The sequence below is a fragment of the Poeciliopsis prolifica genome, unplaced genomic scaffold (genome assembly GCF_027474105.1).
Source record: "Poeciliopsis prolifica strain line A6 unplaced genomic scaffold, Auburn_PproV2 SCAFFOLD002, whole genome shotgun sequence".
Classification (NCBI taxonomy): Eukaryota; Metazoa; Chordata; class Actinopteri; order Cyprinodontiformes; family Poeciliidae; genus Poeciliopsis; species Poeciliopsis prolifica.
Window position 1 is genome coordinate 21,932,940 of NW_026562377.1, and position 26,842 is coordinate 21,959,781.

At 41.4% G+C, this 26,842-nt stretch overlaps 1 protein-coding gene across 2 annotated transcripts; it reads left to right on the forward strand.

Moving 5' to 3' along the window:
• Positions 1-1,145: 1,145 nt before the first annotated feature.
• On the forward strand, positions 1,146-25,452 carry kdr (kinase insert domain receptor (a type III receptor tyrosine kinase)). Of its 2 annotated transcripts, none has more exons than XM_055054484.1 (30): positions 1,146-1,405; positions 2,714-2,807; positions 2,888-3,090; positions 3,271-3,392; positions 4,757-4,925; positions 5,122-5,261; positions 6,130-6,304; positions 6,969-7,089; positions 7,190-7,359; positions 8,722-8,875; positions 10,179-10,296; positions 10,415-10,526; positions 11,228-11,563; positions 11,656-11,802; positions 11,887-12,012; positions 17,007-17,113; positions 17,468-17,600; positions 19,505-19,609; positions 19,712-19,825; positions 20,599-20,687; positions 21,636-21,777; positions 21,859-21,950; positions 22,056-22,178; positions 22,268-22,379; positions 22,459-22,558; positions 22,645-22,750; positions 23,865-24,001; positions 24,076-24,160; positions 24,501-24,586; positions 24,692-25,452. In XM_055054484.1, exons 1-30 carry the CDS (start codon positions 1,339-1,341, stop codon positions 24,906-24,908), a joined length of 4,002 nt encoding a protein of 1,333 aa, XP_054910459.1. In that variant the 5' UTR covers positions 1,146-1,338; the 3' UTR covers positions 24,909-25,452. The 2 variants fall into 2 exon arrangements, with proteins under 2 accessions (XP_054910459.1, XP_054910466.1); XM_055054491.1 differs by having other exon boundaries at positions 4,760-4,925.
• Positions 25,453-26,842: the final 1,390 nt, after the last annotated feature.

Below are 26,842 nucleotides of genomic sequence, written 5' to 3' on the forward strand. Positions count from 1 at the left end.
GCTTCCCAACTCAATGTGGTTTCATATTCCTGAAGCCATATTTAATATAAACTGGGCGGCTTGGATTTCTTGCTTAAATGTGATTTTGAATTCACCAAGATTTCTATTTCACTGTCTAATTTTCTTAAACAAGTTTTGAATTTTGGGAAAATTATATTATCCACAAAGTTCACCCCACACGCATACATATTGTGGAATGACAGATCAATGTTGGTAAACAGAAAATAAATTTTTAAAACTGACCGGTACAAAAGAGGTATTCTGGTTGTCACTGACTTAATGGACAGTGATGGTGTTTTTTAAAAATCTTGCTCTATTTTTATCATTTGCCTTACATGCTTGTCTTTTGTAGTCTTAGCCCCATGTTTTGTTTTCTTTTCTTTTCCTACCTATGTTGCAATGTTTTGTATCTCAACTGATTGCATTGCAAGTTTAGTTAATGCTTAGTCCCAGTTTAGTTGCGTTTTGTCGCCCTCTCTTGGTCATTTTTGAGTAAAATTTTTTTTTTGCCAATTTCACCTCTAAAAGACACTTATTTAGAAAATTGGTGACATGTTAAGTTCTTCAGGCTATATGGACTCATCCCATAAATTTGAAAATGGCTGAAAAGTTTATTTATTTCGGAAACTTTATCACTATTTGAACAACTTATGTAGATAAATTACACACATGGATGTTTGATATCCTTTTTTTATGTTAAGTGTGATGATTTTCCTCTTATAGTTAGTGAGAACAAAAATTTCTATTTTTAATAACAGAAATGTGAGCTTAATGAACCGTATGCCGGACAGCTGCTTAAAGATTATGATTTTCAAAAGGTGCGTTTTAATCTGATAAGACCTATAAAGTAATCGAAAGAAGAAGAAAAAAGAAACAAACAGTGGCTGATGAAATGTCCAAGAGGCCGGTAAAACATTTTCTCCACCAGTCACATATTTTCATTTGGTACATGTAACAAGATTTAGATGAACTGAGTGAAATTTACCAGTTTTGATGAGGCAGATTGAAAACGTCTGGATGAGGCTGAATGGTCAGCCCTTCACGAACAGGTTCAGCTGTTGTGTGCTGTGTAGCTGCAGATGCCCCTCCTTCCCTGCGGGCCTCTCACTGAGGCGCCTCTCTGCATCCTCAGCAGCAGCAGCAACAGCAGCTCAGTGAGAAACACACCCAGGCGCCCTGCACTGCGCCCTGACCACTGGCCGTGGAACAGAAAACCTTTTTCCGTCGTCATGGATTCCTAATGAGAAAGTTTGAGACTTTTATTTATTTATTTTTTTATTGTCGCTCCAAAGGTTTTGTTGATACTTTGATGAGGATTCAGTCCTTGCTTGTTGCCGGATGATGATGCAGGCGGTCGCGTTTCTTTTGCTGCTGGGCATTTTTCTGGAAACGTCTGGTGTGGCTGGTAAGATGATGGAATGAAAACCTTCCTTTTTTAGTATCTAAAATGCAGAATGAAAAGTGTCACATATGTTGTATGAAATATAATAATCTTTAGTTTCAAGTACTTTTAAAAACTTTATTGTCTGCATGGCACCAGTTACTCAGCATGTTTAGTCGTTTTGTCTCTTGTTTCAGCCTAGACTGACTTTTGAGCCAGTGTTTTGTCATCACAACTATTTTGTCTTGTTTTTAGAGTACTTCCTAACTTTGAGACCTGTTGCCAAAGAAACATTATTTGTGACCGGCCATCTTTTTTTTTTTTAAATATTATTTTTGATATGGCTACTTTCCTGTAAAAGCATAAATGTGATTAATGTGTCTAAAACTAAACGGGTTTGTTCTAAAAACCCTCTATGTTTTATGTATTGGTTTTTTAAATGTACTTTACCAGAAATACTCCCATTGAGTTTCAAAAGCGTCTTTGGCAGTGGAGCCCGCTCCAAGAACAGTGCAAATAAAACTAAATATATTAATTTAGGAAGTTTATGTTGCATTGACCCAATGAGTTAAATCTATATGTATGGTTCTGGAAGGACAAATGTTCTTTTTATAGAGCATCATTTCACAGTGACCTCCTGGTCCATAGTTGCATTCACAATCACAAAAAAAATAAAAAATAAAAAAATCATGTACTGTGTTTCGGATTGGCCACCAATACAATTTTTTTTTTCCATACAGTAAAAATGTGTCCTTCAGGGCCGCACAGGGAGGCGGCAGTCAGCCTATATCCTTTGTAACAGGAACCCCCACCTAGGGTCACACTGTGCCGGACTACTGAGCCTGACCCAGCCCATCTTCCCCCACTTCCTGTTTTGACACAGTTTCGCCATTTTCTGTGGCGCTGGAAAAAAAAAAAAAAAAAAAAAAAAAGGCCTAAAACAGCAGTTCAAAAACATGCACTACAATGGAAACATTTTTCTTGATTGTGCTTTCAGTTTCTACCTTATGACCTCCACTTCAAACTCAACACGCACTGAAGGTCCTTCAGTATAAATTTTTACGGCTACTTTGACTTGGTTGGTTCTCGTCTTTATTTCTCTCAGAAAACATGCTGAAAACTTTGTCGTCCCGGATGTTTTGCCTCATATTCAGTCATTAATAAACCCATTTGATGAACACTGACCACATTCAAACATTGATAGATGTCTTTCCTCTTTTTCAACCATATTGGAGCATTCAAAGGGTTTTACGGCTCATTCCTTCCAGGTCGTTTCCATGAGGGCCGGTTGCATTTTGAAACAATCTTTAACATCCCTGTTTCTCTTTCCAGCCCTCCAGCTCCGGTTCATGCCCGATCCACCAACGCTCAACATCGATGGCACCCACCGGATGAACAAATCCGACAACCTTGACCTGACTTGCAGGTTTGTGCAACTTCATCATCGCTCTCTCGCCCGTCACCATTCAGAGTTACGCGGTAAAGTCTTGCGTGTCGTTCTGCCAGAGGTCGGCAGCGCCTGGTGTGGTCCACCCCTCCTGTGAGCGCTCGCCTCTCCACCAGCGACTGCAGCGGATCGGGACTTTTCTGCACGACCCTGACCATCACCAACGCAACCGTGAACGAAACCGGACAGTACCGCTGTTACTATAAAGACCTGAAAGTTGAAGATGGCAAGACGGCGGCGGCGGTTTATGTCTTCGTCCACGGTGCGAGTCCTGGCCGCTTGTTTCTCTCATGTTTTGTTTTTAAATTGTAAAGTTAAAGCAAAAGACCTGTGTGGTGCTCTTTTCTTGGACACATTTTCTGAAAAAGTCCCGCCTCCCATGTCACTGGGCCTTGGTTTATACTTAAAGCACATTGACTGTCTTCACTTTGTCTTGTTTCAGATTCCAAGGTGCCATTCGTGCCCTCTGAAAAGGAGTATGAGGTGGTCTTCATTCGCGAAGGCGAGCGGGTGGTGATACCCTGTCGAGGCTCGGTGGAGAATCTCAACGTCACGCTCAACACTGTGAGGAGGATTCCCTCCTGTTTTTATCTCTTACACTGAACGTCAGAAACGTTTTAAACATGCAGAAAGTAGTAATAATGATTATCAAGTGGCTTTAACTGGCATTGAGAAGAAACTGAACCTTATCAGACCTTTTTAGGTCTCTGGCTGCATCACCCAAGAGCATCACCCAAGAGCTCTCTAACTTCACATTTTGTTATTTTCATTGTTTTTTTTTTTTGAAAGCTGAGTTCATTTCGACTGGTTATTGCCAGCAAGATGTAATCAGCAAATCACTTGAATAGAACTTGTGTGACTTCCTGAAACGAGCTAAAAAGGTCACACAAAGCAAACCCGTCGTGTTTTGAGTTTAAAAAGAAAACACAGCAGGAATGACTCGTTCAGATCGTCACAAAAGAAGGTCAGAGTTCCTGATTCAACAATTAAAAAGTGGCTGGATTTGAAAAAATGGGAGAGTTTCAACCCGAAAACTGTATTGAACAAAGAAAACAAAAGGCCAGTCTGACGTCTACCAATGAAGATATTATTGATTCCCAAAGACTCCTGGCATGTTGGGTAGACAGACAAGACAAATGTGAATCTTTCTGAGAGGTGTGCGTTCCATTATATGTGCTGTAAATCTAACAGAGTAGAAAAGGAACATTATGCGTGTATAATTTGACATGGCAGTGACAGTGTGGCGGTCAGTGAGCGGTTAGCTCCTTCACAACCTGAACAACCTACTGTAATTGATACAACCATAAGCTCCGCTCTCTACCGTAAAATTCAGGCTTTTTGTGATTTAAAGGTATTTCGAGTATCTAACCCTAACTCAGAAGACGCCTTGAAATGGGCTACTGCCTCTTTAAGAAGCTCGTCGTCACAACAATGCTTCCCCGTGTCTTTCACTGATGCTGTTAAAAAATAAAAAGTTGATATTTGCTCAGTATTTTTTAACAGAGAGTCAGTTTGATTTTATTGTTCATTAAAAACTGCTTTATGTTCTTAAAAAAAAAAAAACAGTTCAATGAACTAAAACATTTTGGTGCAACCAAAGAGTAAAAAATCTGTTGGAAAAAAATAAAATAAAATTTTTCCTCAAAATCAGACAATTGCCCTTTTTGTTTTTACCATAGGTATTTTTTCTATTATTATCTAAAAAGATGAAGACATGTGACAAGGTTTCCAAAGAAACATTAACACAAAAATGGCCAGAAAACAAAACGGAAACACTATGCATTATATTTTTTTCTTTAACATTTGATTTCCAAATGACTCTGGATTCCTAAATTGTGGTCAAAATCAGCATTTTGCTCTAGTTCAGGCTTTTCTTTCCTCTGTTTACCTATTAAATCCGGAATTGATGAACTTTCTTTGTTTGTCAGAAGTATCCAGTCAAGGAGATCCATCCAGATGGGAAGGAATCCGTGTGGGATCCCAAGAGGGGTTTCATCTTACCGAGCCATCTGATAAGCTACGCCGGAGTCGTGTCCTGCCAGACTCGGATTGGAAATGAGATATTCAAGTCCCCTCTCTACATCGTGGCTGTTGTTGGTAAGATAAAAACAATGAGTAATGCAGAGAAGTAGGTCCAAGTATTAGTTCTGGACATGATGACATAAGGGATTAGGGCGATTACATGTGAGCGGGGACATTGTGTTGACTGGACTTGGCCTGTTCTGAGCGTGTGTAACCTCAGCAGAACAATGGCATGTCGGCGACTGTCGTGCCTTCCCTCCCTTTTCCGCAGGATACAAGATTTATCACCTCACCCTGACCCCCGCTCACCAGAGGCTGTCTGTGGGGGAGAGGCTGATGCTGACGTGCACGGCCCGCACGGAGCTCAACGTGGGCATCGAGTTCAACTGGACGCACTCCGGAGGGGCCCTGGTCAGTCCTCAAGCCTCCGGCTCTACGGTACCGGTGTCGTCGCTCTGTTGGGGAAGTCATCCCGGTGGGAATCGGTTTGACTCGCCGAGAGCGACGCGCAGAAGCAGAGACAGAAGTCGGGAAATATGTCTCTCTTCCTCCTTGTCTTGCAAATATTCGGGACTTCCTGCTTTCAGGAATCCGTCAGTCTGTCTGTGCGCCGGCAGGTCAAAGGTCATCTCTGAACAAAACATGTTCAGAGATGACTGTGAGGAAAAGGGACATTGAAGCATTGGTTTTCAAAACTTACTACAAATAAAAATGTGAAAAGTCCTGCAGTTAGCTGCAGGTCCTTTGGGTCACGACTCCATCAGCTCTGCACATTCAGAGACTGAACAATTTCTTTGTTGTTCTACGTAAAATGACTCAGACAAAGTTAGTTATTAGGGCAACAAAAGAGGAGGCTTAGGAAAAATTATTTTTATTAATAATATGAAGAAATATACAGTGAAGCACGATAATAGATATAAGCAATACAAAAGTATCAAGTTTACCCATTCTGCTTTACTTCTGTCTCCAATTGGTCAGACGCCCGTGTGGGAAAGGTGAAAAAGAGATTGTGTCGCTCGCCGTATGACAATGAAGATAGAAAAACAAACAACAAAACTTTTCAGACTTTTCACAAAAAAATGTAACTTTAAAGTCATCACTTTCCACAAGCATGCATTATTTGAAATCTGAATAAAACATTCTGATTTCGTTGTCAAGTGCGAAAAGGAGGCATAAGCAGATCTTTTTGCGTTGCGAAACAGAAACAGATTCTTGAAGCAAAGTTAGACTGCAAGTCACCCGTCTCAAAACACCAACTACCTGTTTGCTGCGTGTTCAGAGCTCAGACGGAGGTTTCCACACCGTCCCCCACAAGAAGAAGCTGTGGGACTCTCTGGACCTGTCCAACACGCTGGTAGTGGAGAACGTCACGGTGGACCACTCTGGAGATTACACCTGCACAGTTTCCAGTGGACAGATGGAGAAAAGCGCTTCAGCATATGTCACAGTTTTTGGTAGGTACAAGCAATCTTACTCCTTCAAAAAAAAAAAAAAAAGGTGAGATTCTGGTGAAAATCTTCTTCACATTCCAAAAGTTTGAACTTTAATCCCACTTGGAGTGGGTGGTGGGAATGTTTTTGCTGCACCATGTTGACTGAACGATGTTTTTCTGCACCTCAAATGTCATCACAGGCTCCTTTAAAAATGACTCTTATTCTTTGTATGAATGTTTTCTGTTTTGAACAAACCTAATCATGTAAAATAAATAACAAAAAAAAAAAAAACAGGGTTATTCTTTATGTCCTCTAAAAACTATATTTCTTAATTCTGTTTTGAAAAAAGCTAATCGGAAGAACAAAAATATCCTAAAAAAAAAAAACAACAACTCTATAACTGTCTTTTAAAAATATTCAGTTTTAATACGGTATAATAGTTTGTTTACAAACATCTCAAATTTTTTATCCCGACTTTTGTGAGGAACACATATGGCTCGTTTTTGTTCGGCTTTACAATTATGAGCTGCTCTGTGTTTGTCTTTCACATGAAATATCAAAACACAACGAAGTACAAGACACTGTACCGTCTGCAGTTGAGTTTATAGTTGATACTCCCCATAAATGCCTCTGTGAGTTGGGCTAAAACAGCAAATCAAATTTGTTTATTTGTGTACTTCTGCAGAAATGCCCTTTATTGATATGACAGAACAATGGCCAGAGGTGTGGGAAGTGAATGTGGGCGATCAAACACCCACAGAGATCCCTGTCAGGTACTCGGCCTACCCCGATCCCAACCTGAGATGGTACGTCCACAGGTTTACCTCCACAGGGTTCGGATTCTTAAATTGAATGTCTCTCCCATGATTGTTTTTTTTTTAAATATTTCCTCTGACATATTGACAGGTTGAAAGACGGCCAAGCTCTTGTCAAGGACAACTACAGGATAAAACACAAAGGTGATCTCCTCATCATCCGTGGAGCCACTGAGGACGACGCAGGGACCTACACTGTGGTTCTCACCAACAAGATCACCAAACATGAAGAGAAATGCTCCTTCAAGCTGCAGGTCAATGGTAGGTTGTTGTTTTTGTTGTTTTTGTCTTGTCATTTCAGCTTGACTGAAATGACGGTCTGTAAGGCAGACGTCGCCTTGCAGATTTTTTTCAGTTTTTGATTTTTGTTTTTTGTGACCCTGAACTGAAAATCTTTAAATTGTTAAATCAATTTTAAAATCACGCTAACTGTTTTTCAAAAATGGTGGCTTTGATCGTTAAGGGGAAAATGAGTATGTAGATTAAAAAAGAAAGTAATTGTCCTTATTGTTAATTGATCAACTGTTTTGTTCAGTTTCAGAAACCACATCCAGGCCTGATCAGAGCCGTAGAATTAAGAAATCACTTCAATTAATGACGAATGAATGAACGAACGAATCAATCAGTTTGTTCTTATTGCACAATGCAGTTCAAAGTGCTTTACAAAATGAAAATGAAAAAAAATCATAGAACAATTGAGAAAATCAGTAAACATTAGGGTTTGTCAGGTGCTTTTGTCACACTTCAAAGCGTTGTTCAATGTTTTATTTATCGTGGTTCAAAAGCAAATCTAAAGAGGTGGGAATTTAGTCCAGATTTAAAGGAGTTCAGTGTTTCAGCTGTTTTCCAGTTTTATGGAAGATTAATCTTGCCTGACAACCGAGGCGACATGTCTAAATTAAAAAAGAGAAGCAGTCCTACCAAAGTGACTCTAAAATGTTAGCAACTCAACTGTGAGGTCACAAATGAGCCAAAGACAACATCTAAAATGCTGCAGTTCATGTTTGTGTTCATGATTGAACATTAGCTAAGAGACAAATAGCCTGCATGGCAGAATTCCTTTGTCAAGAGTGACCCTTTGCAGAAGCTGTGCTCCTTGTTGCAACAGGCAGACACATTGTACATTGTAGTCATACATGGTGGTGGTAGTGCGACGTTTCTGTGGCTGCTTTGCTTCTACAATACCAGGAGGACTTGCTGTAATTGTTACAAACATGAAGTCTGCAGTCTGGCAAAACATCCTGAAGAAGAAGATGGTGGGACCATCAGTTTGTGACCTTCAGCTCAGGAAAAATGATCCAAAGCGATCTTGCAAGTCGAACCAGAGAAATGATTTGGAATGGCCTAGACAAAGTCCTGGCCTGAGTTTGATTTAACTCTTGTGACACATTTTGTCCCTCATTGAAAACTTTGCAGATTTGCTGAATTGAAACAAATCGACAATGACGTGTGGGCCAAATGTTCTTCACAGGGATTTAAAAAGAAGAAAAACCCTGAGCAGCTCAAGCAGTTCTCTTGAGCTGCTCAGGGCAATCTGTGTAATCTGTAAAGGGGCAAATACTTTTGAACAACCCTGCGTTTTGTCAGGATGCGTTGGAAACTTGTCTGTGCTGTCTTCTGCAGTGCCTCCTAAGATAATCGAGAAAGGGAGCGGCTACAGCGACGAGTACGAGTACGGCAAAAGCACCACCCTGTGGTGCACCGCCCGCGGCATTCCCACACCTGAGTACATCCAGTGGCAGTGGATGTCCAAGGAAGACTGTCCCTGGGCCTTCTTGTAAGTCGCCCTTTTCTCTTACCCCAAAGTGTTTTTGCATGGAGGAGAGGAGAGGGTTGTTTTTCTGAAATGGAGCTACGGTGACTTTGCCCTCAGCCGGTCCTCGTCAACAATGTGTTGATTTACCGGAGGAATAGCTGCTTTTCGTGATGTCGCTGAAAACATGAGACGCCACGAGAGTGCACTCTGACCTTAATGCAGATCAGCGGATGGGATTCGCTCCCGCCTCAATGTCCATTTTTAGAACAACATCAATTATTGAGACTCAGAATGTTCTCAAATGTGCTCAAACAAGAAGCCGCTCAACAATTATTGTATTTTCGGCCGGTTTGAGTCGCATCCTGAACATCCTTTTTTTTTAAATTTTATTTTATTGAATTTTTTTTGCGGGTTACACAACATCCTCGGTGAATTCAGCAGTGACTGACAAGTGTTGACAGAAAGAAGACAGTCTGTGTGCCTCTGAGATGAGGTTTTGACCAGAGGAGGCCGGCAGCTCGTTTCTTATCTTCTGCCGACACGACCGAGTGTTTCCTCAGTCCAGATCCACATTTCCTGTTGTTCCTGTCGGAGTCACTTTGAAAAGAAAGCGTGTTTCCCTGCCGGAGCTGTCTCTCCTCCTGGGTGAATTCTTTTCCCTGTTATCTTTCAATTTTACTGGCTCGTTTGAGACAATACTCACGAGTTTTCCGCCATTTTCCACTAAAGTACAACTTGTTCAAGTAGAACTATTCTGATGTTTTGAGATTGAAAATAAATAAATCTTTTTCCGTTCTGGTGTTCAGAGACAACATTCTGCAGTGACATTTTCATGACCTCAAATGGCCTAATCAAAGTCACTGATACTATGAACGCAGCATTTTTGTCATATTTTCGTCAGTAACCTCTGACATTTGGCTGTTATTTCTGGTTGTTTGTTGAATGGATTTTTTACCTTTCCAAAGGAGACGAGCTGCTCTGTAAAGTCTAATGAAACTATCACTGGTGGGGTTCCCCAAGGTTTGTTACGTGGTACACTTCAATGTTTACAAGTCATGCAGAAAGCCGCAGCCAAGTTATTAACACAGGAACAACACGCGTTTCATTACATTGGCTCACTGTAGTTTTCAGAACAGACTTTAAAATGTTAACGCTCACATGTAAAGCAGAGATGAAATGACGGCAGAAAATGTATCTATTGGTATTATTCTCCGTCCTGTGACTTGGATTTTTGTCACCGTTAAATTCCTGTACAGCGCTTTGTGACTACATCAGTCATTCATTCATCCGCTCACATTCAGATGCTTTTTATTCTGTGAATCAGGCCAGGTCTGAATAACACCGAGGAGCTGCTGAAGAACTGCACAGCCTGGAAAAACGTCTCCATCGGCGGCGTTCGCGACCAAGTAGAAGTGACCAACAGCGTCGATCGAACTCAGAATGTGAGCAATTCACCGGTTACATTCTTTTTCATCTTGTATCTCCCATGAATCCTTAGTTTCTGTCACGTGAAAATGTGGAATGAAAACTGCAAACTAAAATGAACTTCTTTGTTTGTAGAAATTTATCAGTGCGTTGAAGATTCAGAAAGCAGAGACTCACGCCCTCTACAGATGCAGGACTGCCAACAAAGTAGGAAGGGATTCCCGGAACATCTTTTTCCGTGTCACACGTAAGATTTGTGTTTTCTCTTGTGTTTGTTTCATGCAAATACAAGCTGTTGTAGCATAGTGCGTTTTTAATATTTTACCTCTTTGTCACATTTAAACCACAAACCTCAATGTAACTTTATGTGTTATCTCCCATGAATCCTTAGTTTCATGGGAGAAATAGTGGTCATCCTTTGGCGATAACCTATATTATATATATCCTATATGTTTCACTATCCCTGTTGACGCTTTTAGAAAATGACCATACTTCACTGCTTCTCTGCTTCAGTTAAAATACCCACAATCCTTTGTTGTGCCACTCACTGTCACATGACCAAACCCCTCTGCTCTCGTACAGATACAAACTGCAACAAGATGGAAATAAATATTGGTTGTTAATATCGGCCCATTTTTATTTATTGGACCGATACCAATATGTGAAAAAAATCAAAAATAATATCGGCCAGTTCTGACGTTAGTGCTGATACATTGTGAATCCCTAATATGCATAAAAATTCTTCACACACTTACTAGACGACTTGTTGGAAATTGTTTTTTGAAAATTTTGTTTCCTTTTGCTTCCATTTCAAATGTACTAGTGTTTGGGCTTCATATGTCGAAAAATCTCAATGAAATACTTCAAGGTTTGTGGTCCTAAGGTGACAAGATGAATACTTTTGCAAGGCACCGTTACTTGTCTGATCTGCGAGTTGCACCCCTTTAGGTGACCTGGAGGTGAGCATGTCTCCCTCCAATAAGCCCATGGAGCAGGACGACGTGGTCCTACGGTGCAAAGCGGACAACCTGCTGTACGACCAACTGGCCTGGTTCCGGGTCACCAACCTGTCCCGGTCGGAGCTGGCTGAGTCCACCCGGCCCTGCCACTCGCTGACTCTGCAGCCCCTGCGGCAGGCCGTGCTGTCCAATCTCCAGGGCAACATCACCCTGGACCTGTTGCTGCCCAACGCATCCCGACAGGATGAGGGCCTCTACGCCTGCCAGGTGAAGGACATCAAGTCGAGAAAGAGCACCTGCATTCTCCGCCATCTGCACCTCAAAGGTTAGCGCGGCTCGAATCGGGTCGAGAGCAGACCACATAGAGAAACTGATGAAAGTCAGAAATAACTCACTTCTCACATTTGACTTCCTTAGATCTCGAGGCTGCAAGAATACGGAACAATTTCACCGACCAAAAGGTCAACGTGAGTGCGACCATCACCCTTCGCTGCGACGCTGTTGGGACTCCCAACCCGACGGTGGTGTGGACCAAAAACAACCACACGGTGGAGAAGGGCTCAGGTGGGACGATCGCTGCCCTGCACACCCTTCGCCTCACGAGTTACCGCATTTATTGTATCGAGCCTGTTCCTCTGCTGCTTCCAGGAGTGGTTCTGCAGCAACACAACCTGATGATTCAGCGTGTGAAGAAGGAGGACAGCGGTCTGTACACGTGTGCGGCATGCAACAGCCGTGGCTGTGACACCGCGCAGGCCTACCTGAGTGTTGAAGGTCAGTCTGTGCTACCGCTGGTACCAAATGCAGTTTGCTTCTTCGCCACGATGGATTGGAAACAACACTGTCAAAACACAAGATCCTACCTGGTGCTTTGGTCTAACTTCTGGTGCAAATACCCTCTATAATGTTGCCATTTGGCAACAAATCAGTTCCACACGCAGACGTGTGGAACTGACCTAAAGGGGTGCAATTTCACAATGTAGTGAAAGAGAGATGAGACCCCAAGAGAAGCAACAGCGGTATTCAAATTTGTCACATAATTTTTAGGTGGGAAGTCCTGACACCCTTTTCTACAGACTCATTCACAGGAACGAGCTTCACCATTTGACTCCTCAGGAATCATGAAAAAAAAAAGTATTTTTATGACATTTTTTGACCAGGAAAAATATACAAACACAACAATAAATGAGGTAAGTTCACTATTCTGTCATTTACGGTCCTGTATTTGATCTTTTAATGATGATAAATGATGTTGCCAACTTTACCATGAAGGTTGCCACTGTACTGCTAGTCCGGCATGTTGATCTTCTAGAGCCTGCTGTAAAAATGCATTTTGTGAGTCCTTTCCATATTGCATCCGTCTACATTTGATACTCTTTTCTTCCACTTACGTCAGGAATGCAACAACGTTTTATCGTTTCTCGGGAAGAAAACCAAACGAGCAGCTCCTTTTCATGGCAGTGAGGATGAATCAGGTTTTAGTGATGAAGAACATGAGCAGACGGCAACTTTGCAAGGAGACAGTGAGGATGATGAGGCAGAGAATAAGAGCAGTGAGGACAGGAGGAACGTGCAATTATTACTTGTGTGTTGCATTACACTGGCAGGTTCATCACGTGCTGAGGATATGTGTTTGTTTTCCAGGTCCACCTCCTCCACTGGGAGCTGGGAGGAAGCGCTTCATCAGGTTCTTGTGGAGAATTATCCATTCTGCCTTCGGTTCTTGATGTCGAAGAAGAGTCAGTGAGCTGAATTCAGAAATTCCACTTATTAAGACCAAATCACAGCTGGTCCATTTGTTCACGCTGTCCATATGGGCTAAGAGAGCAAAACGGCATCCAAGAACAGCTTGTAAATCCCTTTGATAGCCTCTGTCTAAGCTACGCCCTGACGAGGGTGTTTCCTAACTTTAGCTTTTGCGAGCATGTGATTCATGTGACGGCATGCATGTGTGTATGAGCTTGGAAATAGCTAAAAGAGCAAGAGCAAAACGCAGAATTATTTATTCTCAACCTTCTGCAAGCAATAAGGCAAACACGGCAGCATCAAGTGAAATATCCCAATAAAAAGTTGAAAAACATTTTTAAAAGGGTTTTCAGCTTTCAAATCAGTTTTATTGTTAACTATTATCGCTACTGGAAACTATTTAGACTGCAGCCTGAGATGTTAAATAAACGTTTTTACCATAATAAACCAAACTCACTTGTTTTCATTCATTTCCACTATCGTACAGTGTTGCCAACTGGCAACATCAACAAAAAGTAAATAAAAAAATAATATTTTTAAAAATTTGTCTTTATTATGTTCACTTGGCACATTTTTTCCCAACTGGCATCATTACGCTCTATGGTGCCCAACAATATGTGTGCCATAGAGGGATAATAGGCCTGAAATAAGACCAAACTGACTTCAAGTAACTTTTCAGGAAGATATAGGAGCTTATTTTAAGTCAATAATTCCTAAATATTGATGAGAAAAAAACCCTCTTTCCTTTGGCAGATTATTTTACTTATGACAAGACAACAAGAGAACTTTCCATGTTACAAATGAAATAATCTGCAATTTTTCATCAATATTACATGATTATTGACTCTAAGCAAGCTCCTGTCTTGCTGAAAAATCACTTAGAAGTTAGTTTTATTGTATTTCAAGCGCACAAGAAACGTGACCGAAAATACTTGGTAAGATTTTATGTTTTTGCAGTGCATCTTCTGGAAGTTATCGCACAGTCGTTTGTGTGTTCAGCTATGAAGCGCATGGGAATCCTTCATAGCTAAGGATTCCCATGCTGTTTTACTTATATTCTCCTCCATCCCTCTTTACAACCTGCTCCACTGAGCATTTTGTACTCATTACAACCCTTTTGCTTTCATTATTTGATCATTATTTTTTTTTATTAATGTTATTATTACAGTTATTATTTGAAAAAAAAGAAAAGAAAAAAAAAACTTTCCAAACAGAAGGTTTGCGTGTCACTGCTTATTTATCTTATCAGAGCATATTTATTGGTGATCATATGCATTTTTTGTTAATTTTTATTTTATTTTATTTTTTTTCTATAATGAACAATATAATATATTTGTTCTATTGCTACAATTTTTAGACAGCTGAAAATTGTAGTGGGAAATTTTAAGTCAGATGATTGTTTCCCAATTGCTGGACAAAAACTAACAAAATTAGCTGAGCTTCTTACCATATCTCGAAGGAAACGTCTCGACACGCTGTGGAGAAAAATGATCCTATAACTGCAGTTTTGTTGGATTGATCACTACCCCAAAGCTACTGACCATAAATTAATGTAGGAACATGAATCCTGTTTATAGTCCAAAGTAGAATTATATATATATAAAAAAAGCTGACAACCTTCCACCAATTTGATGATTTTCAGGGACAATCCCTATTATTGTTGACCTGTCTCCAACTAAAGCTGTACCTGGAAACGACCCAGATTGTTGTGTTTTGTGCATTAAAGAGATTTTTTTTTATTATACTCTGTCTTTATACTCTGAGTTGTAGAAATTCACACCTCAGAAAAATCTATCTTGAGGTCAACTATCAGTAAAACGCTTCATTAATGTAATATAACCTTTATGAAGGAGCATCAAGAAGAAACTGCTGTTGAAAAAAATGATATAATTTGCCACCAACCACACAGGAGACATGAGATAGCAAATAAGTTGAATGAGGAGGTTTGGTCTGGCGACAACCGAATTTAATATTTTGGTTTGTGTACCTACGCTGGGCAGAAAACTAAATGTATATTACCCCAAATGCACCATCCTAATGGTGAAACATAGTGGTGGCTGCATCATGCTGAGGCAAAGCTTTTTCTTCAGCATCAAATAGCAATGTTTAGCCTGGTGGAGGCACAAGTAAAGCCTGGTCACCCACCAGGCTTATGATACTCTGGGTCAAACCCTGTGTTTTATTGGCCCAGTCAAAGTTCACACCTAGATTCTAATGGGAATCTGGTGAACATTCAGAATGACCTGAAATGTAGCTGATCGCAGTGGGCTTTATAAATGACTTTTTATTATTGTGTGAATTTTGTGTCTTCTTGTGATTGCTTTCAGCCTCACTTCATAGTTCCTCCTTTCAGTCCCTCTGATTCGTCCCTTTGCATAAAAGCTTTGAGGCCCCTTCACCCACTGGGCATCTGGGACCTGTGCCCAGTTAGCCAGCTGAGTGATGCACCCAAGGCTCCCAGTAGGGAAAATTTAATGAGAAAAAATGTTCATCCTTTATCTTTTTTTCTTTTCTTTTGAAAACTCCCACATGCAATCAATTTTTATCCCTGACGTCAAGGTTTTCCCACTTCACGTTACGCTTCTAACATCTTTGATCTCCAAGAGAGCAAGAATAACTTTGCTTCCACATGACAGGAAGCTGGCCCAGTAAACGCACATCCTCCTGGGAGTTTCTAAATCCAAAACAATGAGGAGACTGCAGGACAAAGGGAGAGGACAGCCCTGCCCCAGCCTCAGCCTCAGCCTCGGCTCTGTTGTCTGTGCCTTTCTGTCCCGAACGCAGAGACGGAGCAAAAACAACAAACAAGCAAACAAACAAACTAGGAGGGCCTACGTGATCCTGTCCCTGTTCGCAGAAGATGGACCAGGTTAAAGGATCAGCTGCACCAGCTCTGTTCTGGAGCACGCAGGGATAATAATCTGGGCTCACGTTGTTAAATTTTCTGAAAGGAGAATCTCTGGTCTGAGGTCCTTCAGTGCAACATGCTCACAGCTGATTTAGTTCTCAGACATCTAGTGGTCAATCTCTTACGGTGCCGTTATCGCTCTTCTTTTCCACATTTTGACATATCGTGGAAGGAAAAAAGAATGCATGGTTTTCAACATTTCTTTTTACAAATAAAAATAGGAAAAGTAGGACATAGATTTGAATTCAGCCCCACTACAAACACCTCTAGTTTCTAGAACTAAAGAAGTTACAACTTCAAGTGTTTTTGGGATAAGTCACCACCTACAGTCTTCTTTGCACAGTATTCTTGAGAAATCAGACGTATTCTTGTACAATTTTGAGTTATATGATAATCTTAACACCATCACCCAAAATCTGAAATATGCCTATTGCTGACAGGTATTTGGAGGAAATAATCTGTCCATTAAGCAAATATTTCAGCTACAGATTAAATTTATGTAACTCGTGTGGCAACTATGTGGCCTACAAAAATGCAAAAGAAACATTATGACCTTATCTGTGGAGTTATGTGAATAATATTCTTTTTCACATGAGTGACATATGAATTGTTCCCCACAAGAAGAAAAAAAATGGATCTGGAATGAAGGGGAAAAAAAATCCCCTGATATTGTCCCAGACCACCCTTCCCTTAGAAAACGAGAGAATACACATGAGTCCCTCAGCCCTTTCTCACCCACCCACCGCAAAAAAAACATTTTGGAAGTGGAGATGAGGTCTGTCGTAGCTTGTAGGGACACCCTACTGCGTGCGTGTCTGACAGGCCTTTTCCAAGTTGTTTTTGGCCAAAGTCGTTCGCCCTGACTCCGGGGTATTTGTTATGACTGGATAGAATATCAGTTTGCTTTCAGTCCAGATTCCAGCAGTCTCCTTCCTTCAACCACATCTCAGATGTTCACACGTATGAGCCAAATGCAATGACCGAAAAACCTCTTGAATGTCACGCGACGCCTCATTGGCATTCTGACGCAAACCCTGGTCGCTAAATTCAGTCGCTGGGCTTGTCGTGTACCTGTGAATTGCCCCCTCAGTGGCGTTGTTTGTGTGTTTTCTAGGTGCAGAGGAGAAGACCAACGTGGAGCTGATTGTTCCCATCGGCTCAGTGGTCATAGCCATGTTTTTCTGGCTTTTGATCGTCTTCGTCATCCGTGGGCGAAAGAGAGTGAGTAACCTTTGACGCTCCCATCAGAACTACGAAAAATAAATTAAAAATCTGCAGAGCACGCTCATGTGCACAAGCGCCCACAACTGTGGGACGTGGATGATTGATTAGAGGTGACTGGCTTGGCTCTGGGAGGACACTGGCTTTTGTGTCCAGAAACAACGAGTCCACACTCAGCTCCCCTAAGTCACGTAAGCCTGCAAACAGCGACTGGGCCTCATTTATCAGAATCAGCAGCTGAGTCACTGGAAATCCGCCTGGACAGTTTATTATACTGGGAAGGCAGAGTTGAGACAAGCAGCAGCTTATTAACTCTTAGTTTACCTCTTTGACATCTCCTCTTCGGTTTTCCAGCCAACTAGAGACTTGAAGACCGGCTACCTGTCCATGATCCTGGACTCGGAGGACATGCCCATGGACGAGCAGTGTGAGAGGCTCACATACGACGCGAACAAATGGGAATTTCCTCGAGACAGGCTGAAGCTCGGTAAGATGTGATTGTCATAAAGCCTGTGGAACATGGAGAAAGAATGCTTCGACGCGGGCCGGTTTTGATTAAAACCCAAACGAGAGCGCATCAGATATCCAGATCACATCATTTTGTTAGAACATTATTTTTAATTTAGGATAATCAAGTGCAGTATGATCAAACTCGAATCATTCACTTTGTTACCCCAACACAATACCCATTGAGGTAGTTGATGACCAGTCTGCAATGACAAAAAAAAAAAGAAAAGTTTTACGCAATCACACGGCATAGTTGCCAAAATATCTGCCTTTGTTTGTGTTCAAGTGGAGAAAAGATGACCTGATTTCCAAAAGGAAAAGAGGAGGAAAAATGCCACGAAGCAGCGTCAGGAAATCCTCATATTCTTGCAGGATTCAGATAATCTCATAAGAATTTTCCAGAGTTCATGATGCAAAAAGCTTCAGCGTCAGAATATTTGTAAACCCGCCTGGTTTTGTCCGTGCGGCACTTTGCCTCTTCCCCGCTGAATGAACATGGAGCAGATAGTCCGCAATGCCGCAAAGATGGCACAGACATCGATTTGGGGAGAGGAAACAAAGTTGGGCACTAACCCATTTAAACCCACCGGTCACAATAGTGACCAAGAAATGAATTTCACTTTCAAGGACTCCAAAAAGCTTACAGATGACATTTTCAGTTAATGTTCAGCAAATATTGAAATACCTGCTGGTGGAAGTAAGAGACCTGGTGGTGCCAGAGTATGACTGCCTTGCTTCTGTCAAACTGTGCCAGGGAAGCTGTAGCTACAATATAGTAGCTTACTTTCAGGTCATTTGAACTTGATAAAGAACTATACAAGGCCATTTACCTTTAGATATTATTTTAAAAATGTGTAATAGGAGGGACAATGCAAAGGTTTGGCACAAAGTCAGTAGGTCAGGGAAATAGATCTCAAATGGTCACTTCTCTTCGAGATGTGACCGAGACACTCACTGGTCAGTCAATGCAAGAATCATTTCCAGAGATGTTGCTTTTGCATCACCCACGCCTGGGAGAAATTCAAGGCTTTATAAAGAGGGAAACTAAAGAGGGAATGAAATAATCCAAAATTGAAGAATACCAAAGTCACCAAATGGTGAGAAGGAGCCAAACAACTAGCCTTTGATTCCAGGCCTTGGGGTCCGGTATACTGTGACTTTCAGATGTGTCTCTGTTTATTACTGTCTGACAGTGAGACTGACAGTGTTACTGATTTTCAGTAACATAAATAAAGGCCTCTGCTGTAGATGTTATCTTTATGATCTATGTTAATGGGATAACTTAACACTCCAACTGACTGAAGTTCAATATAATTATGCATAAACACTCAAGCACTCAAATTGACCTTGGTTTAGAATATGCAGATGGTCAAATTTGTACTTTAAGAGCAAACATTGCATTAAAATAATGCCGTGGCAAGGTATATTTATACAAAGAAACAATGTTCACCTTTTATGATCTCTTCTATTTTTAGCTTATCTTAGTAAGAGCACCATTTATCCCACCGGTCATAATTGTGGCCGATCATAAAACACACTTTTTCATATATTTTCCCACAATTTGCAAAAATTATTTCCCCTTGATTAGTTCAAACGGCTGTCAGTGACATCTGATTTTAATATTTTCATGTCTGGGAAAAATTTGGGTTAAGACAAAAAGGAAGTAAGGAAGGAGGAAACGGAAGGAGGAAGGAAGGAAATCAATTTGGACACTGAGAAGAAAAGGGAGGAAGGAAAATAATTATTTACAGTCAATTAAAAATAATAAAATCCTACTTGGAAATATATCAAGTCTCGCTTCATGCCCTCTAAACAGATGATGAAGACCAATAAATACCACAGCAAATACTGACCGTCGTCTGTGGTTGTTACTTTCTGATGAAGGTGAACCTCTGGGACGAGGGGCGTTTGGTCAGGTTGTAGAAGCAGCCGCCTTTGGCATTGAGAAAGCTACAACATGCACCACTGTCGCAGTCAAGATGCTGAAAGGTAAGAATTTTCTCTACCTTTCTTGAATAAAAAAGAAAAAGAAAAAAGCTGTCACTGCGATGGAAATCTTAAAACACAAGGAGCCGTTTCATTTTGTTCCAGAGGGAGCTACAACCAGTGAATATCGCGCCTTGATGTCAGAGCTAAAGATTCTCATCCACATTGGACACCATCTCAATGTGGTCAACCTGCTGGGAGCTTGCACCAAACCTGGCGGTGAGTCAGGATGCATTGATAATGAATCAAGAATGTCTTTCTGTGTATAAATACTTTTATTTTTGTACTCCACAACCTGATGCTATTTGAGTTAAATGTGTTCTTCAGCCATATTCCCAGATCTCAGTAAAGTCACTTCCACTCACTTTCTATCTAAGTCCCCTAGTTGTAAGTTGTCTTTCATAACATTATCCATGGCAGGCAGTCCACCCAAGACTGTAAATTAATCATTCCTTGAACCACTATTGTCAACCCTTCATGTCAAAGGGAAGGAAGAGAAAGTCTGCATGCTCTAACTGTAGAATGTATGCAGATGATAGTGTTGTTTTAAAAAAACTGGACCAATATGACACAAGGAGATCCAAAAGAGCTGTACGGTTCATTTGTCTAAATTGTTCATTGTCTAACCCGGTCGGCATTTTTCTTTGTCCTTTGCAGAACAAAACATTTTTTATATCATTGGAAAGGATGAAACCATCTTAAACCTTAAATCATGTCAGTCTAATTGTTCGTTTCCATATTTCTGCTCATGAGGTAGTTCTTTTAAATTACAACCCTGTGGTTATTTTTGTGTTATATTTAGTGAAACTAACTACGAGATCTGGATCTCGTAATTAGGAGATGACTTGTCTAATTTTTTTCTTTCTTTGGTGAATGCAATGTTTTGTTGCACTTTCTTTTAACCGTCTATTTTGCACACGAGCCTTTGTTAAATACGAACATTAAAACGCAGATATGAGCTGCAGTTTAATTTCACGTGCTTTCTCTTGCAGGACCGCTGATGGTGATCGTTGAATACTGTAAATATGGAAATCTGTCCAGCTACCTGAAGAGCAAGCGCGGAGAGTACAGCCCTTACAAGGTGAGATACGTAACCCGCCAGTAAAACATGGCCAGCACTTTGATGTGGTTCCCTGCAGCCTAGAATCACAATATTGGCCACACGTCTTAAAAGCATTCTACAGTAAAGAACAGCTTTATTAGTTATTTAAAACTGCAGTCATGATTGCAAATTTCTACATGGAGTAGAAATTTTTGCTGTCAAAAATGAAGAAAACTCACCGTTTCGCTTTGAGAGAGTCCTGACTCCATGTCGCATGCTCAGCAGTGCGGCTGTTTACATTTTCACTCAGCTGAAACCATGTCCATGTCTGCTGATTTTATTTTGACACGTTTCCCCGGCTGCTTCCAAAACAGCTCTCGACGGTGAAATCCGCTGTCTGTCAAAGCAAAGAGAGCATGCTTTTTGGGAAAAATAAGAGGAAATCTGGATGAGTCCGATTGCACAGAGGAAGGAACGCTGCTTCGAGAAACGGAACAAATACCGCTCAGGGATAATTTTAGCCACGGTGCACAAAGTTATCCAACCAGTGCTGGGAGTAAGATGGACCAAATGCAGGAGTTCCAACTTAAAGACAGTCCATCCCAGGACATCACAGACACAATTTAGAGATGTGTTGTTACACAAATTTGATGTTGTCAAAAAAATCAATTTTAGCCAAACCCCAAACCCCCCCCCCTTATTTGCCCCACATGATACTTTGCAGAGGTCAAGTGGGCTTTTGGGTTCATCAGTGTTCATTATTAGGAAAAGTGGCTTCATCCTTGGTCTGCATCCATAAAAACTAGAAGTGCTAAGTAAACCTGGGAAAGTCTGCTTTGAGATGTTGCCACCAGTATGGCCCAGATTTTTTTTTTTAGAATGGCCTGGGTCGTGGGTCAGCGCTCCAAGCAACCGTATATTTAATAAAAGTAGCTGATCCCGCTCCTAAAATGAAATGTCTTTTTATTATCTTTCTGTGGCGAACAGAGAAAGCGAGCCAGCAGCCAGAGGTGGGCTGATGAGGATGTGACTGAAGGGGATCTCGGTTTGGGGAAAGTGGCTCAGCTGGACATCTGCACGGGAACGGCTGAAGACAAAGGTTCCTGCTCCAGCGGTGACCCTCACCAAGGTTGTGAAACAAGAAATTGCTCGCCTCTTTCCACTACTTTCATTCCTTGCGGGCAGCTTTGTCATTAAAATGTGATTCCAGAGAGCTCAGTTGACGACCATCTCACAATGGAGGACCTGATAAGTTACAGCTTCCAAGTCGCCAAAGGAATGGAGTTCCTGTCTTCTCGAAAGGTAAAAACGTTTGGTCTCTCAGCAGTCATTTAAGCCTCCAAACTGTAGGGCATGGTATCATCATTTCTGCGCTTTAAATACAATTGACTTTGCTTTCCTCTGCAGTGCATTCACAGGGACCTAGCAGCCAGAAACATTCTGCTCTCAGAGAATAACGTGGTGAAAATATGCGACTTTGGACTCGCTAGAGATGTCTACAAAGACCCAGACTACGTTCGCAAGGGAGATGTGAGTCTTCTGAAGTCACGCATGGACTTGAAATCATATAATTAAACTATATGGTTCTGTAAAACCTTTCATATTTGCTGTTATCACAGGCCCGACTCCCTCTAAAGTGGATGGCTCCTGAGACCATTTTTGACCGAGTCTATACAACTCAAAGTGACGTTTGGTCCTTTGGGGTTCTCCTCTGGGAGATCTTTTCCTTGGGTAAGCCTAACTCTAACCCCACGTTGCAGCATGCATGTAGACCTCTGTGTTTCCGTAACGCCGTCTGCCTCTCCTCCAGGGGCTTCCCCCTATCCGGGTGTTTGCATCGATGAGTCTTTCTGCAGGAGGCTCAAGGAAGGCACAAGGATGAGACCTCCAGAATACGCCACCTCCGAAATGTGAGTTGCAGCTGAAAAATAACCACGGAGGAGCACAGAACAGCGCATCTCGGCTCCAACCTTCGTTCTCTTTCCGGTCCAAACAGATATCAGACCATGTTGGACTGCTGGATGGATCGGCCTACAGACAGGCCCACGTTTGCAGAACTGGTCGAACATTTGGGAAATCTGCTGCAAGCCAGTGCACAACAGGTCTGCTCCAGACAAAACCAAAACATCCCGATTTATTTTGTTTTTTTCCCCCCAAGTCTTCATCAACAGGAGTTGGAAGCTGACCTGTCAGATCATGAACGTATTACTTATTGTAGTCAGCTGAATTTTTAGTCTCCTGTTTTTGTTGTGCGATCGCTACAGCTGTCATTGAGTTCTGTCATAAAACACAGCTGATTAAATTCAAACCCGTTTAATTGAGCGTTGCAACAAAACATCTGGGAAACGGACAAGAATTCAAGTGCGCTTGGTGGTTGAGGAATTATTTTGAATTGAATCTGTGGCGCCACACTTTTTGCAGAAGCTGGTGGAAAAGGACCAAAGCAGGCCCGCAGCATCACTCTTCCTTCAGCACAGTTAGCAGGTGCTCTTTCGTGTGGTCGTTGTTTGATGGACGCCAAATTCACCTTTGAAGTTTGTTCCCAAAAATGTATCCGTAGTTTTATCCAACCAAAGCACTTGCTCCCAGTTGAAGAACAAGCAGAATAAGGATATTTATCTTTGATTTGGTAAGACAAAAAAACAAAAAACAAAAACCCAAAACATTTTCATGTCATTCTGTCTAAGCAGTGCAGATGATTGAATGGTTGTCGTAGAGACGTCATGACTCCAAGTCACCCCTCTTTCCAGTTGTTTTAATCTTTTTACTCATGGTAATATAAATAGAAAATTTTACATAAGTAGGTATTTTGTGATCAACATGCATCTGCTTTACTTGAACAGACTGTTGTCTTTCTGAGTTTACAAAGGAAGTCATTGATTACTAACTTAGATGAATTAACTCTTATCTATCAACTACAAAACTGCCTCAGTTAAATTTATTTCGGATTATTTGCTAGGAATGCCTGTTATTTTGGCACAAAAGTAATTTTATAAACAAACGTATCCAGTTTGGGGAATTGATATTACTACCATTTTCAGTGTGAGTAAATACTACAGCAGGCAAAGATTACCTTCTTATATGTGTCTTTACTTGAGCTTCAAGTAAACGTGACAAGCACTGTATGTTGCTTCGTATCTCTAAAGTTCAAGATTGCAATCACAGAATTTCTCAAGTAAGTGTGTGTTTGAATTCATAAATCCTCTTCCTCTCCAGGATGGGAAGGACTACATCCCCCTGACAGCAGGCGAAGCAGAAGGAATCCTGCTTTCCTCTGAGCCAAAGAGTCCCTATGGCTGCCCTCAAAACGGGGAAACCCTGGACACCCACTACGACATCCCATCATCCCTTGGGTCAGCGTGGTTCTCATCCCCCCCACCATTGGTTGGTGTCAGCAGTACTTCTCTGAGCTGTCCTTTGTCCACAGGCTGTCCCAGCAGAGCAAGAGATGCAGTCGGTCTCTGAGTGTGAAGACATTCGAAGACATTCCTCTGGCACACAGCAGCGTCATGGTGAGCCCTGGTCGCCCATTAATTTCTGTTCCTTCTTCAAATTTATTTTAGTCGATGCCAACTGCAAACACGCCGTAACAGCCAAAGTTTGAGACATATTGTCGAGGCATCACAATTGGCGTTCATCAGAACTTACTCAAATCCTTACACATGCTCATTTATCCCACTTCTGACGTCAAAAATGTGGGGAAAGTCTTTATTTCCTGCTAAATATACCTCCGGGTGAAGAGCTATTTAGTGGTAATTACTTCAGTAGTCAGTGGTCATAATGTTCTTACCTGATCGGTGTTGGTTTACATGTCATGACTCAAACATTTTAAAATGGTTGGCTCTTTCGCAGGAGGGCCACACAGACAGTGGGATGGGCTTCTCTCCAGAGGAAGTAAAGTGTTTAAATCAACAGCTCCAAACTACACCCAGTTTCAGGTAAGTGAACCGCATGATAATATACAATACTTTTGTTGCCATAGAGCAGTTTTCCTTTTCTTTTACTTTTTTCTAATTTGCGTTGCCTTTGATTTGAACTCTTAGCCAATTGCTCCGCTGCAAAAGCAAAGAGTCCGTGGCGTCCGAGTCATCCAATCAGACGAGCGGATATCAGTCAGGGTACCACTCTGACGACACAGACACTCCAATCTACGCGAACGAGGAGGTCATCATGAAGCACAACATGCTGAAGAAGCCTCCTCTGCCCAAGATGGCGGACAAGTTCAGTGCCGAGATCCGCTACAGCACGCCACCCGTCTGACCCCGTGCACTCCTCACCTGCTAGACCTCGAGTTCCCTCGCTGTGTAGAGTATTTATCCATCTCATGAGTTTTACAGTCAAGGATCGATGACAGAAGACATGTCTGGAATTGCAGTGGTGTTGTGGGGCTTTTACTTAAGAGGAAACGCAGCAAATCAGAACAGAACAACGACGGCTGTATGATAAGTTTTCCTTCATGTCTCTTTGGACAACCGGAGGAATGGACATTTCTGGACACGCCCACTTCCCGAGGCACAATCCGCCAACTTCCTCTACTGCAGGATGTGTATCTGGCGATTTAGATAAATAAGTCAGGAAGTTGTTCTTTTTTCTTTTCTTTTTTTCCTTTCTTTCGTACCGTAAACTTTCTTTTTCATCGTTTTGTCCGCACATTGAATGGCCAGTTCTCATATCAGTGTTTTTTGGAGCACATTTGTACATTTCTATTATCCACTTTCCTTTCAGTATTTTTTATTAAAAGCAGATGACTAAACTTAAATTTATTGTAACTAGTTTTATAAAAATTAAAATACTCACCACTTGCTGTCCTCGAGTGTTTTTTCTAACTGCTCACAGCCTTGGCTTGAGATTGTTTCCATCACTTTTCATGCCAAGGAGGCCGTTTTATCTGTTCTTGTGAGCCACAAATGGCTCATTTCCTCTTAATGTGTCTTTTACAAGGAAAACAATACTTTCTCAGCCTTGGCCTCTCAATTTATGTGTGAGTGCGTCGTAGGAACAATGCTATGTCAACCTTGGGTATTTTTTTTTTAGGTGGATCCAGCCTCACAATGTCTGCAGAAACCAAACTATGAACCCAGTGAATGGGGGCCAGAAACTCATTGTACTGGCATAACAGAAAATATACTTTTTCTAGTTTTTTCTGGCTATGCTTGCCAAATTACCCAAGAATGTCTATTTGGAGGGATTTGTATAAGACAGACCAACACAAAGCAGGGGATAATCGTGAGGTGGACAGATAATAATGCACAGTTTTCAAAAAGATTTTGAAATAAAAACCAGGAAGACGTTCTGTTGGGTGTCATCTTGCCTACACGTGTCTCAGAAGCGTAGTGCTGCCACAATGACCCGTCCGAGGTCATGTCCATTTTTAGTAGCTTATAGTTCTGTCTGGTTAGGCTGCTGTTTAGGGGTGACTTTATTCTCCATGTTGAAATGTGGGGAATTTATCCTATGAACCCAACCCTACTTTAAATTTCTCCCCAATTTTTTCCCCCCACTATGTTCCTTGGGGAAATATTACTTTTATTGTCAATTGCATAAAATCTTTGTAGTTGTAGCATGAAACAATGCGGAGTGAGTACTCGAGCAGCTGCCTCCTCTGTAGCGGAAACAGTAAAACATTTGGTGTTTTTGCTGCAGGCGGTGACGTGGAGACTTAAAGCTTGCGGGGGTATACCCAGTCTGAGTGGCTGATGAATGAGAAGCTTGAGAACAACAACAACAAAAAATAAAACGTATTTTGTCTGCAATCAAGGACAACGAGCTTTTCTAATTACGGCGTGTCAGAGGAAACGGCCCAGACTCTGGGGCATTGCTTCAAACTTCCACCTCTAATAGTGGAGGTATATTTAGAAAGCCCCGTCTGTTCCTGTTTGTGGAGGACATGCAGGCAGGTTAATGTCAGGGAAGGCAAAGTGGAGACAATGCCTTCTTAAACCGATATCACTGCGTTCTCATTCATTCAGATGAGTAAGAGCATAAATATATGGGACAAGAACGAATCCTTAAGCAATATTGTATGTGCTATAATTACTTTGCTACTCAACATAAAAGTTTGTCATTAGTAATTGCACTAAACTCTTGGATTTTTCTTTTTTTTTTTGGAATAATCAAGCAACAGTGCCCTCTGCTGTGAAGGCGACGTAATCACACACGCACAACCAACCAACGTTCACATTAATGTGATGTGT

Excerpts from the sequence above, each read along its gene's own strand:
- kdr (XM_055054484.1), top strand. The coding sequence starts at position 1,339 with ATGATGATGCAGGCGGTCGCGTTTCTTTTGCTGCTGGGCATTTTTCTG. Across the intron at positions 8,876-10,178 it reads GACTGTCCCTGGGCCTTCTT|GCCAGGTCTGAATAACACCG; the intron begins GTAAGTCGCCCT and ends TCTGTGAATCAG. Across the intron at positions 12,013-17,006 it reads GGCCTACCTGAGTGTTGAAG|GTGCAGAGGAGAAGACCAAC; the intron begins GTCAGTCTGTGC and ends TGTGTTTTCTAG.